This window comes from Drosophila willistoni (assembly GCF_018902025.1).
Source record: "Drosophila willistoni isolate 14030-0811.24 chromosome 2L unlocalized genomic scaffold, UCI_dwil_1.1 Seg139, whole genome shotgun sequence".
Lineage (NCBI taxonomy): Eukaryota > Metazoa > Arthropoda > Insecta > Diptera > Drosophilidae > Drosophila > Drosophila willistoni.
In genome coordinates, this window is record NW_025814046.1 from 1,544,877 (window position 1) to 1,562,404 (window position 17,528).

The 17,528-nt window shown below is 36.8% G+C and overlaps 1 protein-coding gene across 1 annotated transcript in view; it reads right to left on the reverse strand.

Annotated features, from left to right (window-relative positions):
- LOC6638429 (5-hydroxytryptamine receptor 2A) overlaps window positions 1-17,528 on the reverse strand; it is an 88,845-nt gene that overhangs the window by 42,988 nt on the left and 28,329 nt on the right. Inside the window, exons 2-5 of the mRNA XM_023177423.2 lie at window positions 10,001-10,768; window positions 8,743-9,426; window positions 5,428-5,561; window positions 2,929-3,038 (exon numbers count right to left, since the gene is read on the reverse strand). Coding sequence (XP_023033191.2) covers window positions 2,929-3,038; window positions 5,428-5,561; window positions 8,743-9,426; window positions 10,001-10,025 — 953 coding nt within the window. The 5' untranslated portion in view covers window positions 10,026-10,768. The remainder of the gene's footprint in view (window positions 1-2,928; window positions 3,039-5,427; window positions 5,562-8,742; window positions 9,427-10,000; window positions 10,769-17,528) is intronic.

The window sequence follows — 17,528 nt, forward strand, 5'->3', positions numbered from 1 at the left end:
TTTAAGGTAGTATTAATGAAAAGTGCTTTGCATTAAGCGTATCGAGAAACGGTTATAAAGATGGAACTAAGTTATAATATTAGAAGTACTTAAAATGCATAAAGAATAATATTTATTGACATAATAATTTCTCTCTTTCTTATTGAATATGATTTGAATATAACTTAGTAAACAAAAGTATTGTTTACCAACCAGCTTCAATTGTTCAGAAAATTGTAAGATGAAAACAATTCTTTGAAAAAAAGTTTTCACAATTGTATAGTTTTTTCGTTCCTTAACGAATGATTAAGAGGATCTAAAAGATATTGATTTTATCTACTTAAATCAAATGCTTAAAATACTTGACAGATCTGCAGACAATTGCAAACAGCATGGAATTTTGTAATGCACTCAAAATCTAATTGTAAGCACCTAATGAAGAGACATACCCAATGTTTATATAGGGTATTACAAAGTTATTGGCCCAGACATAACGATTTCGGTCTCTGTTCTCATTTCCCATGCTGCTGCTGCTGCTGTTACTTCTGTAAATATTGTTGGCACTTTGTCTTAATTGCTTAAAAATTACTGACATGGAAAATGAACTCACTTGATGGTAAATGTTGGTCCATTCGGTGGTTCGCTTATTCACTCACTTGACTAACACACACACAGACACACAGATACACAAACACATTCCTATGGCACACTCTTTTAGCTTGACATTCGTAGCGTAACGACAAATACTTGCAAATATTATTGTAGTCGAATTTCAGGAACTATTTATCATTCAGTTGGCAGGCAGAAACACATCTTCTAGAAGGACACCCAGAGACTCAGCATCGTTTGATAAACTTAATTTATTAATGCACAGGCTCAACAACAACAGCAACAGCAACAACATTAACAATACTATGAACCATGAACTACCCAAAATGTCCTGTTGCTTAAAAGCACATTAATTTTCATTTCATTTGGTGATAAAATGAGGCCTTTCTATTTTAAATATCAAGTGACAACTAACAAATAAAATTTTGTCTATGCCCAACCCCAACTCTCCCATCTCTCTTTCTCTCTCTGCCTATTGTTAAAGCTGGGTAATTGTTTCAAGTCCCTTCCCGTCTTCCCACAAAAAAACCTGAAAAGAGCCGCCTCATCATCATCAGCGTTAGTATTGTCAGTATCAGCATCATGATCATCATCATCATCATGGACGTCATCATTATCGTCATGGCACTCTGGCAAATCAACGTGACTGTCATGCTCTGTCATTTGCATACTTTTGGAGCCTTCACAGCACGCAATCATAATATGAAAGTAAGTCCTTGTCTTTTATCTATCTCATTTTATTTTGGCGTCCAGCTGACAGGCAAATATGTAAGACGCAATGCCAAGTAGATGCCATTTAAGTGGCCGAATGCTGATTGATATGCATGCGAAATCTAAGCATCACTTGGCTTTGTTTATTGACAGGCAATTTGCGGAGCCAGCATTTCAATTTGCCAATTGACAGGCACAAAATCACACCGGCCTATGCCACGGTTCCAGGCTTCAAAATACGCCCACCAATCGTGTCACTCTGACCACATCTACACGTATACATCAAGTGGGTGAAATTTGATGCTCAATTTATTTCATTAAAAATCCAATTCAAATAGAAAATATGTTCGAATAAACTATTTCATTTAATTGGTGGCAAATAAACATGAATAAAAAAAAAAAGAGCCACGACCACGTTTCTTTTTGTTAATGAACTACCATCAGAATGGTTGAAATGTATAGCGCATTCGCCTCGTTGCACCATGCAACACAAATTAAAGTGTTGCGATTTAGTATTAGCTATTCATTTTTATTTCAACATTAAATTAATTTTTATTGTGAGCTGAAAAAATAATTTTTTATAACCACTCAAATCTTATGAAAAGTTTTAAGTTTAGATCCATTTATTTTAAAATAAAATAATTGAAGCTGCATTTAATTCGAAAAGAGAATTGTTGTAGCACAGTGTTAATGTATTGAAATGCGGGCTGTAGAAAACTGTTTAATGGTTGGCTGCTGGTTAGCCTGGTTATTATGCAATATTTGTTAACGGTTTTTTGGACTTCTTGTTCTGGTCGACAACCAGTTGAAAACCACCATTTAATTGGCCCGCATTGACCTGTCTAAGCGTGGTCATTCGATAAAATGCAATTAGCCAAAAACCGTTCTGCATTGTGTTGATTGTTCGCATATTGGCAAACAAATATATGTATGTATGCATGTACATACAAAATTTCCCCGATCCAATTGCAGTTAAGTGGGCATTAAAATCCCCTACAGCCTTCCACAAAAGGTTTGCAGCCTTTGTTATGCATGGTTTCGAAAACGAGATGATCGAAAAAAGCCAAAAAATGAAATGAAAGGAAATTATATGAAATTGATTCTTGCACTCTTTCGCCTGTAGTTGGCTTTGTTTTGGCCTGTTTTAATCGATTGATTGAAATGTTTGCTGGCAATTTGATTGATGACGTGCAGCCGCCATGTTGCCATATGTTGAAGAAGTAACAGGGCTTGGTTTTGGGGACAATCTACTTATATACAATTTCAAATTGATATAGCCATCAAATGACAAAGGATTTGTTATATGTCTATAACAGGTGGCTGGCAACAGTCGGCCCCCCAAAAATTTCCAACTAAGACGCTTTTTATTCGTTGTGGGGGGGATTTGTAAAGAGATTTGACATGTTCAAAAAAAAAAAAAGACAAAAAAAAAACGTAACTTGATTGATTGATTCGCTTAACACACACCAAACCACACCCAAATCCCAAGCCCATATGCCTAGATAAGGAAGGAAGCAAAGAAATCTGTTCATGGGCTGCTTGTTTTACAAGTATCTTAACAAGTGGAAAAAAAGTCTATAAATATAAATTATGGTTTTTGCAACCACTTAAAGTAATTAATTGACTTACCGATCCACAGCAATGGCCACCAAATGTAATATCGAGGCCGTACAGCAAAGAACATCGCATGATGTCCAAATGTCACACAATTCCGGACCAAGAATCCAGCCTTGGCTTATCTGCAAAGTGGCCACAAGAGAGATAGAAAGATTCATAGTTGCAATTAAGTTTCTTGTTTGTCAAACAGAATGGTGCTAAAAATTTGCATAAAAACTAATGGCGACTAATGACAAAACAAATACAACTAGAGCGACAATAAAAATGGCCAACTTGTGGCCAGAGTCAAACAGTCAACACAAGTCCGTTCTAGCCATGAGGTCAAATATTTGGTTCTACTACAGTTTCTTTGGTGTATCGGCTGCATTGGTCCTGGCTCAGCTGCAACCATTGCAATCCAGCGATGAAGACAATCAATTTGTGTTGCATGTTATCAATTGTTTCGATGACCATGGAAGACATCGAAATTTCATCACTTTTGCCGGAGATGAAGGGTTGCCTTCCTCCAACAATGTTGTCAGCAAATCTTTGCAAAGTTCTCTGATGGAAAAATTTCAACGTCCTGTTATAGTTGCTGGCCAAAAGATTGGTGAATTCAAAAACTGGATTACCCTAAATAATTTCGTGATTGTAATCTTCTCTAGCCTAATCGATGATCCCATGTTGAAAGCGGTAATTTCAACTCTAAGAACACTTCATGAAATGCCCATAGCATTTATCTACAAGCCGCCTGGAAAGCAATCTCCGAATTCAAGCGAAATAGAAATGTTCTTTACTTGGTGCTGGAATCTACACATTTTGCATTCAGTGTTGATGTTCAAAAACGAAAATAATGTCGTCAACAAAAACGACAGATATTATATATACGGTTTTATCTATCGCTCGAAAGTTATAACTATAAATCTAACGGGACGAATATCCCAGAATATTGTTAAAAAATATTTAATATTCAATTTTAATGTGCATCATATGAAAATTCGTGTGCCTGTTTTTGATAAATTGCCTGATGTATTTGTGGTGAGTTAATTTCGAAAATCCATTAAACAATAGTTTTACTTATCCTTATATTATATATATATTTGTGTTAGCTTGATATTCAGAAATGTCGATTGTTCTTTAACAAGAAGATCGTTTTTAGTTATAGCCTATTATGTATATGACAGATATTTCTTAAATTCAAAAGGTATAAGATAGTCAGTTATTTGAAGTAGCTAGCTATATTTCTTTAGGGCATTCTGCTTTTTTTGCTTTTCTTTCTACGGACTGAGTCTTTCTTTCATTCTATTGCCTATTTGTTAATTTTTGTGATTTTCTTTTCCTTTCAGTACAATTCCACGGTTCAAAACGATGGTGTCAATGGCGAAAGTCAACTTCAGTTAGGAGGAGTTTTGGGTATTTTACTGGTTGAATTTGCACGTTTTATAAATGCCACTTTGGAGATTTATCACTTACCAGACAAGGACAATTTTAAGGAAAATTTTAAACGCGTGGCCGGCGATCGTAATGTTGCCATATCCCCCAATCTGATTGAGGATAACGGACTGTGCCAAATCAGTCCATTAGTTGTCGTTTCACGAGTCTGTCTAGCGGTACCAAATAGACGTCCGATGCCGAAGTACACGTATTTGGGAACCATATGTAAAAGTTCTTTTCGAATGTTCATATTGTTTTGCATTTTGGTTCACTTCTTCATCAAACGTCTGACCAATCCTCGCCAGCCACTGTCTACATCAGTGGAGAGCTCTTTGCAGTTATCCATTGGATTACCACGTACCCATCGCGTTTTTCAACGACTAACTGCGCCAGAGAAACATGTCGAGACGAGTTTTTATTTATTTCTATTCACATCTCTCAACATTGCATCAAGCTTTTTGACCATGCATCTCATTTCTGGGTACTATAAACCAACCATAACCGATGTGGAGACTATGAAGGCAAGTGGTCTTCGCATATTGTACACTGATACTGCTGTTCGAGAATTGTTTGAACATGACAGTTTGCCTATCGAGTTGATGCCTCAGCTATTGCTGGTGAATTCTAGTACTATGGACCACCTTCTGAATACTTTGGACATGAATTATGCTTATTTGATCGAAGAGCATCATTTTGAAAAATTGACATATATTCAACGGCATTTGGAGTATCCCAAGTTGAAGATAGCCCACAATGATCTATGCTCGGCTCCACGATTTCTTCGCTGTGCCATAAATATGGGAAGTCCCTTGAGTAGAGCCCTCTTTGCTTTTAACCATCAAGTGCGATCAAATGGATTGTTCATCAAATTTATCAAAAGTGGCACCCAAATGGGTGCTGAACAGGGCTACTACAAACATGCTCCAGTTGAAGTCACAACATTGGATCCTTTAAATTTGCAATTCTTTAGCATTTTATTTTACTTCTATATAACATTCATGATTATTGGCATAATTGTCTTTATTACTGAGATGCTTGTGCATCGTTATCGTTAATTATAAATTAAAGAAATAGCTTATATATATGTAGTGAACTCACCTCGTACACAGCTCCCAAAGGCATCACCAAGCAGGCAACAAATAGATCAGCTACAGCTAATGAAGCTACCAGATAGTTGGCCACATTTTGTAGATTTCGTTCTAATATAATTGCCGCAATGACAAACACATTGCCTGTAAAAGAGAGGGAGAGAGAGAGAAAACAAAAAAGTAAAGCACAATGAAAATCAAATTAAAACACTGGCTATAGCCTAATTGCGAAAATTGACTATAGTTCTTTTCGAAACGTAGTGGCGTGGGTGAAGATGATTGTATGTGGGGGGGTAAAGAGAAGTGAATACCAAAAACTTTTCAATTCAATTACGTCAAATTTCGAGAGCAGCTGCAGAAACCTAAAAACAAAAAAAAAAAAGAAACTGAATCCCAAAAACCGCACCAAAACCGGATAAAGTTTTTCGTTTCGAAAATTGTGAAAAACTTGCTCTTCTTCTTTGGATGGGTCATGCATGCGCGCTTCTGCTGTGCCAAATGAAATGAGAATCTTATTCTACAACTTGGCCATGCCATGCAGTGCAGTGTAACCAACCAACCAAACAGTCAGCCACCCAGTGAGCCATCTTCTAGTCTGCCATTGTTGCACTTGAGCCAAGGCAATGCCAGAGACAAAGTTCACAAAAGCCAAAATAAACGACATGAGCTAATCGCGCTGTCGTAAACTTTACCCTATCCCACTGAGAAATTGACAGTGTCAGCGGCTGCTAGTTAGATGGTTGGTGGGTGGTGGGTGTAAGGGGTCTTCACATCTCACCGAATGAGTGTGTGTGTGTGTGGGTGTTTACGAGTGTGAGACGGATATGGGCGGAATGCAACCTTTGATGTCTCTTAGTTGTACCACTTGCTCTTCTCTCTACTGGCTGTCAGGACTACTTGTGGCACACTTGAAGGTGTAAGAAGGTGCGAGACATGCAATTTGTGGCATTGAATTTGCCGACTGCCCTGGTGACAGCACACACACATGCAATTAGACACTTCAGTGTCAAAGTAAAGGCAAGTAGACAAGCAGCTAGCAGGTTCACTGACTGCGAGGGAAGCTTTAAAAAATTTGGAAAATATTTAAAAAGCACAAAAAATTTTCTTTTATTTTCCTTTCTGCTTTTGGCCTATGAAGAAATGTCTCTTAGCCCAAAGAAAATGTTGGCACAAAAACCTTGCCATTGCATGACTTTTAAAACTTGGTTCAAAGCAATTTCTAAAAATTTATTTAAAATATTCATAACATATGTAAGTCTACACAAAGTTCTAACATTCTATTTATTGACCGACATTTATTACAGATTCAACAAATAGAAATTTTCAATTTCGTATAGTATACATTTTATATTTTCCATTTGTAAAATAAGTTTTACGTTTACCAGACAATTTTTGATGGCAACAGCTGTCGTTTTACTTATCAGAGCTATAGAAAAACTCATTAGCATTTTCTTTCTCTAAACGAGCAATGAGGCAACAAAAAGAAAACTAAACTAAATAAACGCAAATTAAATGAGAAGAATCCAATTCTAACCAGAGGAGGGTCAGACTAACTATAAAGTCGCTTCGAATTGTAAATACCCTTTGAAAGTAACTTTAAATTTTGTTAGTGTAGGAAACCATTAATGGAATTGCCATAATAGAATAAGCAGAAAAATCATTGAAAAGCAATTAAATTTCCATTTGCCATTCCTTAGAAAAATATGCCCTCATAGACAAAAAATTTGCTGGGTATGCAAAGTGAAAGCTAAATGCAAAGAAGACATGCATATAAATGGTGATGATTTTCATTTGGCTTTTGATTTGTTGTCTGGCATTGTGCTTTTTGCTCTTGTTTTGGCTGGCTGTTAAATTAAATGAAATCTACTTAAATTAATGAAATCAATTTTCCGTCTGTTACACTTTCCACACGTATGTTTCCAACATTTTAAAATGCTCACCATAAATACATATACATACATTTCGTAATGGTAATTCCTAGAGCAGAAACCGAGAACAATAAAAACGGCAATACATAGCAACAACAACAATAACAACTGTGATTGATTGATTGATTGACTGTCAATTTTAATGCTTCGCTTCTTTTTTTTTCGTTTTATTTTTTGCCTATGTTTGCCTTTGGATTTATGGCTAAATGCGTGTAATGAATGTGGCCCAAACAACAATGCTGGATATCCTTGTTCTCGTCCTTGTCATTGAGCCGCCTTATTAATAACGAGACTGAGCCTGAGCTGACGCTGCTTCTGCTGCTGCTGCTGTTACTGTTGATACAGTCCCAGTCAGAGAGCACATTGGGTCAATAAGAAGGATTTAGGATAAGCAGAAAAATAGACCTAACTTTGGTATAGAACTTTTAAAATCTTATTTCTCATGTGGAAATAAAAGAAAGAAGGAAAAATATTCATAGTTTTTTATATATTGGAATTCAAACTTGAAGCTTAGGATTTGAATGTAAAAAAACCCTCTATCGATTGGAAGATGGAATATATACATAATTTAAAAGGTTTTAGAAAAAGAACTAAGTGTAGATTATTTACTTCCGATTGCCACACGGTGCGTATGTGTAATATTTGCACATTATTAATTAGAAATCACCTAGATTCGCTACCGATTAAAACTTACTAGATTATTAAATGTTACTAACCCAATTATGTTATAGTAAAAATATCCATCCATTGATTACTTAATACTTTTTCATTCTCATTTCTGGATATTTTGCAGCAATTGTATTTGAAACATTGGAATGGTAATTTATCTATGTATTTTAGTCAATGTAAATCAGTGATCCATCCCAGTGTGCCAAGCCATAATAAGAACAACAACAATAATAAATAATATAAAATGGTCCCAGCATCATAAATATCAGTTACGCGTATTTTATTATCTACTTTCTGCCTCCTCCTTCTGTGGCCTTCTTATTGAATTGTTTGCCATATTCCCTAGTGTAATGCTTGCTCCCGTTTACCATCAAACCCATCGCCCATCGTTCTGGGCCATGGTATCTGGCTCACTCCCCCTTTCCACCATCCTCGCACTTCCTCTCTCTCTTTCTGTATTTTTGTGTCCACGGATTTGGGAACGAAGCGCGTGCCTGAGACCGGCATTCGTGGAATTTACTTGCAAGAGATGGGGCTAGGAATCGGCTTGAATGGAATCGGGGAGGCACAAGGCCTGGCCAAACTGGCGGAAATAATTATGTCTATGTTTGGACTTTGGCTTTCGTTTCCTTTCCCCCTGTTTCTTTTTTTTTGTTTTGTTTTTTGTTTTTATATATTTTTTTGTTTTTGTTTCTTGCTGTTTTCTAATGACGTTTCCATGTACTTACCAATTATGGTGACGAGTATCATCAGGCCCAGCAGCACCGATGTAACGGCCATGCGCAGCAATTGCGTGAAGTCATCCTCAGCATCGACATCCACTTTGCTGGCAGTGACATTGATAGCTGTGCTATCGTTTGCCAATTGCCCGCTACGATTTACAAATTCACCAAATATGCTCAATGCCGTATCGTTCACATTGCCCTCGAGTAGGAGTGTATCATTCAATAGCATGGCACCCAGGCCAACAGCCACATTTGTATAGTTATTGTCCACATCGATCAATTGTATTGTTGATGCCGCTGTCGCCCTATTGTTGGCCAAACTTCGATGTGCCGCCTTCGCAGTTATGCGGGCAGCAACAGCGGCAACTGAAGCACTTGCAGCGGCTGCCGCAAAGGCTGCCGTGGCCAGGGGTGAACTGGTTGACGTATCTGTATTGGGAATGATTCCGTCCAAGGATCTGACAGTTGGCAAATCATTGTCATCGTTGTAATAGTGATGGTTGTTACTGTTGTTGTTATTTTTACTATTCTCCTCCAAATCGTCCTCCTCGTCGCCTTCCTCTTCCTCTTCATTTAACAGTACATGGTTATCATCGTCATTATCATCTTTTGGATCTGGTTGAGGATCTGCTATTAAATAGGCTTTGTCATTCATGCTATTCGCTATATATATATAGTCTAGAGCATCTGAAATAAACAAGAATTAAAAATTAGACAATTATTAATGGTATAGCTTAACTTTTATAAAATAAATAGTTAGATAGATATCTTGTTGGTTTAATTTATTTGACGAAATGGTTTGCTATTATATGTATGCAAATATACATTTATCTTAAGCTTGTATGTATCAATTAAATAGGCCAGGCTCCATAATGGGTAGAAATTTCAATCAGTATTATTATTTTTTTTTATAACTTATTTAATTTACTAATGGAAAATCGATGAATTGTATAGTTTTCCTCAAATTGCCCTTGTAAGGCCACTTTTTAATAAAACTAGCGATGTGTTCTGTAAGTGGAATAATCGAGCTGTCATACATTTGTTTAAAATCAATCGGGAGTATCTTGAGGAATTCCCCAAATATATGGTAATGCTTTTTATCTCAAGGATACTTAAATACAGTCTATGGGACCTATTATATCCTCATCACGAGGAAGTCCTCTAGATAATGGCAGGTAAATTTTTAAATGAACCATTTTGTGAACGTTATAAGAACAAATTTGATTCAGTTAAAGCTTAAGGTTAAGTTTAAACTACATACCATTAAAGTTAGTCTCGTGTGCCATTTTGTAGCTGTTGTTGTTGCTCCAACGGTTGCTGTTGCTAGTTGGTAGTGTAGTTTTTCGGGGGGTTAGTTCGCTTAATTGCAGCCGCAGCGGAAATGAGGCGAGTGAGCGTAGACGGAAACGGAAGCGCGACTATGCAATGGCAATGGCCCAAAAGAAGAGGCGTTACGGTGAGATGAAGGTGAGACCCGGTGGCAATGGGAGTAGCTCCAGCTATGGCTACTCAGACTATGTTGTCGCATGATTACACACGCACACTCACACACACACACACACACACACACGGGTTAAGGGAGTGGCAGATGAGATTGTATGTGTGTGTGTATGTTGCTCCAGCCAGGATGTATTATCCTAACGAGCTTTCAAGTGTTTACATGGGAACGTTTACAATTTCGGCTTTTGGCTTTTACTTTTCTTTCGGCGTCTTTCACTTTCTTCCCCTTTCTTTTCTCGTCTTTCGGGTTGAATGGTTTTTTTATTGCTGTTGCTGGCAGTGTTGCTGTGTTTTTAGTGTTGTTGTTGCTGCTGCTTCTTCTGTTGGTTGGATTGTTGCTGGTTGGTTGTTGGTACTGTTGTTTTTTTTTTGTTTGGTTATTTTTTTGTACTTGTTTTTTAAGCTCTTCCGTTTGTTCTCATATGCTATGGGCCATATTCATATCCTTAAAGTAAATTTTACATCCGGCACTCATCGTTAAGGGGCCAATTGCCCCCCTCCATCCATCAAGCCACATTCATTTGCCCAGCTGCAATGGAAATTCAATTAGAACACATAAATATACATAAATTGAAATAAATTTTTCAAATGTTTGCAATATCTGTTTTTCCTTCTTTTTTTTCCCAACGCCAATACAAAATAGGCAGGCAAATATATAGATAGGTTTTTTTTTTGATTTGGTTTGCCAGAAATAATTTCCTGGTGCTCTGCTATAGAAAAATGTGTGTGCGACATTTTCAGCTGCAGAAATTTATTATATCAATTTCCTGCACATTGTGTGTGCGTAAAGTGTAAATGAATTTGAAATCTCCCCGCAATCAGTCGCCTTCTCTTCCCGGGCCGTTCATTCGACTACTTGTGGAACAACATCCTCACTCTCTTCTTTTTTTTTTGCCCTGCTTTGCTTGCTTGTTAAATAATTTAACGCAATTTCTGCAATTACACAGAATCACTTTGCACGATAAATAAAAATGAAGACTGCGCCAAGCAAAAGTTGTTTTCATTTCTTTTTTTTTTGTTGGCCAGGCTCACACCAACAACAAGAATAAGAACATGTGTGTGTGTGTGTGTGTGTTCCGGAAGTTTGCGTGCGTGCGACAGGCGCCACAGCCAGCGGCTTCTGTGCTGCGACAACGCCAACGAAATAAATTTAAAACGCATAAAAAAAGCCAGAGCAAAAGATAGACTAAGGGTGATAAGGGGAGGGTGAGGGAAAGAGAGAGAGAGACAGAGAGGGGAAACCGGAGAGAAAGTCCCTGCTTCATGGTAAAATGTCATCGCATGTAACTACACAATATACGTACTATACACAGATATATACACACATACATATGCGTATAGAATACATACTAATGTATAGTATACATTGCGGCGCCATAAAACTCGAGCGAAAATGTTGCATGTGTAATGTCTTTGTGCGGCAAGTTACTTGATATGCCCACCGCCACCACCAACACCCGCAACATTCTAGAAGACCACTTTCTAGGCAAATATTTTGGTTAACTTTTTGGATTTGCTTGGTTTAGATTGAAGTTCCCTTTTTCCCATATATCCGCAGAAGAGATTGAATATAACGACCAACTGCCACTGTCGTAAGATGTAAAAATCTATAAAGCTAGATGAGAAAAGTTAAACACTTTAGTACCAATCAATAAAACTGTCAAACAAAATGAATTATAGCTAATGATCTTAGGTATTTTATGTGAAAAAAACTATTGGCTTAGTTGCTGAGCTCGAAACTAATAGTTGAAAGTTGTAGCTTCTTATTAAATTACAATTTGTCAGATCAGGGATAAATAATATCTAAATTTGAACATGTGAAAATTGGAACTTTGGAATTTTACTATTTATTTTACACATAAAATGGATTAATAAGAAAATAAAAAAGTTGAGTTTTCTTTTAGTTTGGAATAGACTATTCACTGTTGAAGTAGTTACATACCTAAATACTTAAAATGGACATGACTGGATATAACAGGCTTGTTAAAAAATATTCAGATCACAAAAAAGCTAAAAATGAAATGCACTCGTAATGCAACTGATAATATAACTATCTAAAGAAAATATGGCGAAATGTTTCTATGATTTTGTATATTATGTATTATGAAATTGCCCAGATATTCGTAATGCAGAGAATAAAGAAGTCCCATAAACAATATACATATATTCTTGATCAACATGAGAAGAACATATAGCTACCATAAACACAATCTTTCGGAAAGCTTACCTTATTGACAAATATGTCAGTAAGAATATAGAAAAGTAAGCATGTACAAATAAAGTGGACCTCTACAAACATATGGACCTAGTCCATCGAGTTTCCCCCCTAAAAGGTAGTTCCGTCGGGGATAATGGAAACGATTGTGGATAACGAATAATTTTTTTTTTCTACAAACATATGGAAGTCAAACCTTATGAAAGGAAATTTATTGAAGAAATTAAGGATTTTCAAGGCTTCTTTTCGTTCTTATTAACTTTTCTGTTACACTACTATTTGTTTCATATACATATAGGATAGTCACATTAACAATCAATTAAATGTAATTATATTTTAGATTCTATACTGCAGACAGTAAAGTACAGTAACAGTAAGACAGGAAATAACGAATCAAATTTGTGTTATGATCGGACTAATGATATTTCGCATTAACCATTGACATTATCTTTAATACACACCTATATTGTGTTACTGAAAACCCTTTAATGCAATTTCAATTAATCTTTTGCTTCGTTCGTTAATCTAAGAAGTAAAGACATGTGTTTACAGTACCAAAAAGTATGTTTTGCTAATTGCAGCAAAACCAAAAATTGCAAATAATCTGACTATTTGTCTTAAAAAAAAAAAAATTGAAGAAAATACAATTGTGAGTGACTGCAAAAGCTCATTAAAATGCAGCACGTAACAGACAACTGCAGCAGCAGCAGCCAACGAAGCAAATAGACAATTCAGCAACATAACAAGCAAATGCAACATGGCTCTTTGTGTAGTATAACCATCTTTGATTTGAACTGCACAAAAAACTACTTCAGAGAGACAGCCAACTGTCTGCAGAAAGGGGTATATTAATGCCACCCACAAAAGTAAACTGGCTAACAAGCATTCTTATGTTTTGTTGTTTTGCTTGAAATCAGTATGTTTTCATTCGACGAAAAATAAAACACTTTATGAAATAGATTATAGATATTATGTTCATAATATTCTTATGTTTATCATTTCATATTATTATAATCATCGAGAGTTGAAAACAATTTTCAAGGTATTCATTTGAACCAAAAGACATTTAAAAGTTAAAGATCGCTCAAAAACTGGCAGGGTTATAAATCTCGTGGTTAGGGGTTTTTCCCAAAATTTTGACGATATTTTGTATATAATTTTTAATTATTCCAAATCAGACGGGCAGAAACACTTGAAAATCCCACTTCAACATTAAAATAAATATTAACTAGTCACAAAATATCCTAAGTTATAAAGTTTTTGAGAAATTTTAATCTTAGTCTCTCGTCGGGGAAAGGAGGATCCATGAAAATCGCAATAAATCTCACCAAAGGATAAAATATCTGCCCATGTCCTTTTAAAATATTACATTTTAAAAAATTCTAATATTATTATGACACAGAAATTTTCCATGCAATCCAGTTTTTATACCCTTGCAAAAAGGGTATATTAATTTTGGTTAGAAGTGTGCAACGCATAGAAGGAAGCATCTCCGACCATATAAAGTATATATATTCTTGATCAGCACGACAAGACGAGTTCAAATAGCCATGTCCGTCCGTCCGTCCGTCCGTCCGTCCGTCCGTCCGTCCGTCCGTCTGTCCGTCTGTCCGTCCGTCTGGATCAACGCAAACTCCTCCTAGACCGTTAGAGCTACAGAGCTGAAATTTTGCATGTAGGCTTGTATATACTGCAGGCGTTGTATATCTCGGATTCAGCCGGATCGGACCACTATATCATATAGCTCCCATACAAACGCCAAAGTCACGAACAGTGACTTTTCTCAATAACTTCGTAATTTTCAGAGCTATTGTCGTGAAATTTAATATTAGAGAGTTTATTACGCCTGTAAACGTCTGTGCCAAATTTGATCAAGATCAGGTGACTATATCATATAGCTCCCATAGGAACGATCGGTCGAAAACAGTGACTTTTGTCAATAACTTCGTTACTTTTGAAGCAATTGTCATAAAAATTTATATATCTTAGTTTAGCATAACTATTAATGACTGTGCCAAATTTAATTAAGATCGGGTAACTATATCATATAGCTCCCATAGGAACAATCGGTGGTGAACAGTGACTTTGATCAATATGTTCGTTATTTCCTAAGCCGTTCTTTCGCAAACATTAGACCTCTTACACAAAAAACTTGCAAGGGTATACAACGCGGTCAAAGTTAGCCCCGTCCCTCTGGTTTTTATTCTGAGTTTCAATTTTTGACACAACCATATTTTTATACCCTTGCAAAAAGGGTATATTAATTTTGGTCAAAAGTGTGCAACGCATAGAAGGAAGCATCTCCGACCATATAAAGTATATATATTCTTGATCAGCACGACGAGACGAGTTCAAATAGCCATGTCCGTCCGTCCGTCCGTACGTCCGTCCGTCCGTCCGTCCGTCCATCTGGATCAACGCAAACTCCTCCTAGACCGTAAGAGCTACAGAGCTGAAATTTTGCATGTAGGCTTGTATATACTGCAGGCATTGTATATCTAGGATTCAGCCGGATCGGATCACTATATCATATAGCTCCCATACAAATGGCAAAGTCACGAACTGTGACTTTTCTCAATAACTTCGTTATTTTCTTAGCTATTGTCGTGAAATTTAATATTGGTGAGTTAATTACAGATATAAATGACTATGTCAAGTTTGATTAAGATCGGGTTACTATATCATATAGCTCCCATAGGAACGATCTTTCGAAAACAGTGACTTTTGTCAGTAACTTCGTTACTTTTGACGCGATTGCTTTCAAATTAAACATTTGTTATCTGTTAATGACTGTGCCAAATTTGATAAAGATCGGGTTACTATATCACATAGCTCCCATAGGAACGATCGGTGGAAAACAGTGACTTTGATCAATATCTTCGTTATTTCCTATGCTAAGATTGTAGGCCGTTCTTTCGGACACATTAGCCCTTTTAGCTTAAACGTTTTTCCACTTTGATAGCTATAGGTAAGGAAAAACTTACCAAAAAAGTTGCAAGGGTATACAAACTTTGACGCGGTCGAAGTTAGCCCCGGCCCTCTGGTTTAAATTAGATTTTGGTAGATGAGTTGTCTAAGTGGCCCAGTCATTTAGTCAACTGAACAACGATAATATGGGTTCGAATCCCATTTGAACTTAAAAATTTGACTTTTTATATACAATTAGAAATATGTTAACAAAACTTAATAAAAGTTGTAAGTTAATCGTAAAGTTTTATCAACTTAAGTCGTAACGCGTCGAAATAAGCTTTTTTAATCAACAAAATCTGCAAATCCACCCACGCAGCAGGGATTATCTGTGGAGAGTATATCATATGCAACATTAGTTTTCAGTTGTTCTTTTGCTTTTTGTCCGAGTTGATTAGCAGCTAAGCATTTGAAATGCTTTCCAAACAGTCATATCTACATAGTACAAAAACACACGTATGCACTTATGTACATACATATGCATGAATAAAATCCTAATGAGTAAAAGGTTAGCTCAGGAAAGAAAAAAATAAACAGGGAGAATACAGGAAAAAGTTGGAGCTGAAAGGTTTGTTGCATGTGTAACCTTCAAATGCCAACAACATGAACACGTAGATAGCCATGTACGTATGTAGGAGGTTGGGTGGGTTGGTTGCTTGGTGGCAAACATTTTCAAGTTCAAAGTCGATTTAATGCGGAAGTTTATGTCAGCCATGGAGGTAAGCAATGTTCAAGGTAAGTAATCTGTGCGCTGAGCAGGACGAGACGGAGCAGTAGAAGGAAAATGAACGTGGTTAGATGGATAAACGGACAGCTACTACGTGAGCTTGTTTGAAGTGCATTTGAGTGTAAAGACGACACATGTCGCTTATCCACACACACACATTTACACGAGCACCTGCATCCTTGTTCGTCCTTGTGCACTTGTTGCGGTTGACCAGCCTCACGAGCTGTTGCTAGTGTGGGATCCTTTTTTTTTTATAGACGCAGCTTATCGCATATTTATGCTGATGCAGTTGTGGCCAACTATAAATCAATAGCAATTACAAAATTGAGCCTATCTCTGACCCCGATATGTGTATATACATATGTGTGTATGTATGTATGTGTGGATGATGTATTGGTATACTTTGAGATGCACTTGAATATTATTTCAATATATGTAGCAGTACTCATAAATCACCTAAATATTTTACTTTGTGTGTGTGTGTGGCCTATCAAATTGCATTTTTTTTCTGGCCAAAAGCTCGATTTTATTTTGCTTTTTGTTTGCCTTGCACCGCAGTGGCAGATGTTTGTGTCTGTGGCACAAGAACTAAACTAAAATGGAATAAAATAAAATAAATGGCATGCATTTTTCATGTGACGCTCGATTTCACCATTCACCCATACATGGTAAAAGAAGAGGAAGAAGAAACAACAACACACACACACACACACATACTGAGGTAAGGACATGACCAGACATTTATCAGTTGTTCGCATGCATTCAAAGGATACTAATGTACATATTAGTTCAGCTCTGTAAGTGGCTGCCTCCAGCCACCTTCCTCTCTGTGTCTCACTCCTTCTCTTTCTCAATCTCTCTTTTTAATGGTTAGTAGGCGGTCGGGGGTGTGGGTTTGCTGCTATTTTGCACCATTTCCGCTTCATTTCATACGCCATTTTTCTCTATCTTTGCAGCATGCCAGTGAGTGTTTGCCATGTCCTGTGCGAGAGGCCTTTTTCATTGGCATGTCCTCGCTATGCCTTGTCCTCACCCTTCTCTGTCCACCTCACCACACTACGCCCTTGTGGTTCTATGTGTTATGCATGCACAGCTTCCTTAGGTCGGTTAGCAATTGTTTTGCCTTTGTTTTGTGCCAGCTTTGCCAATTGCGAATTGCCAGTTTCATCTCATTCTCTTCTTTTTTTTTTTGCCTATACCCTGTAGTCTAGCCTGTGGGTCTATTGTGTTTGTCTTGATGTAAGTAACAGGGAGATGAAAGCATTCATAGATTTGTGTTTGTGCATATGCAACTTCAAATAAACAAATAAACATTTCTACTTTGTTCTTATCTCTTTGTGAATCTAAAGCTAAATAGATAGGGGAAATTTGTAATATATT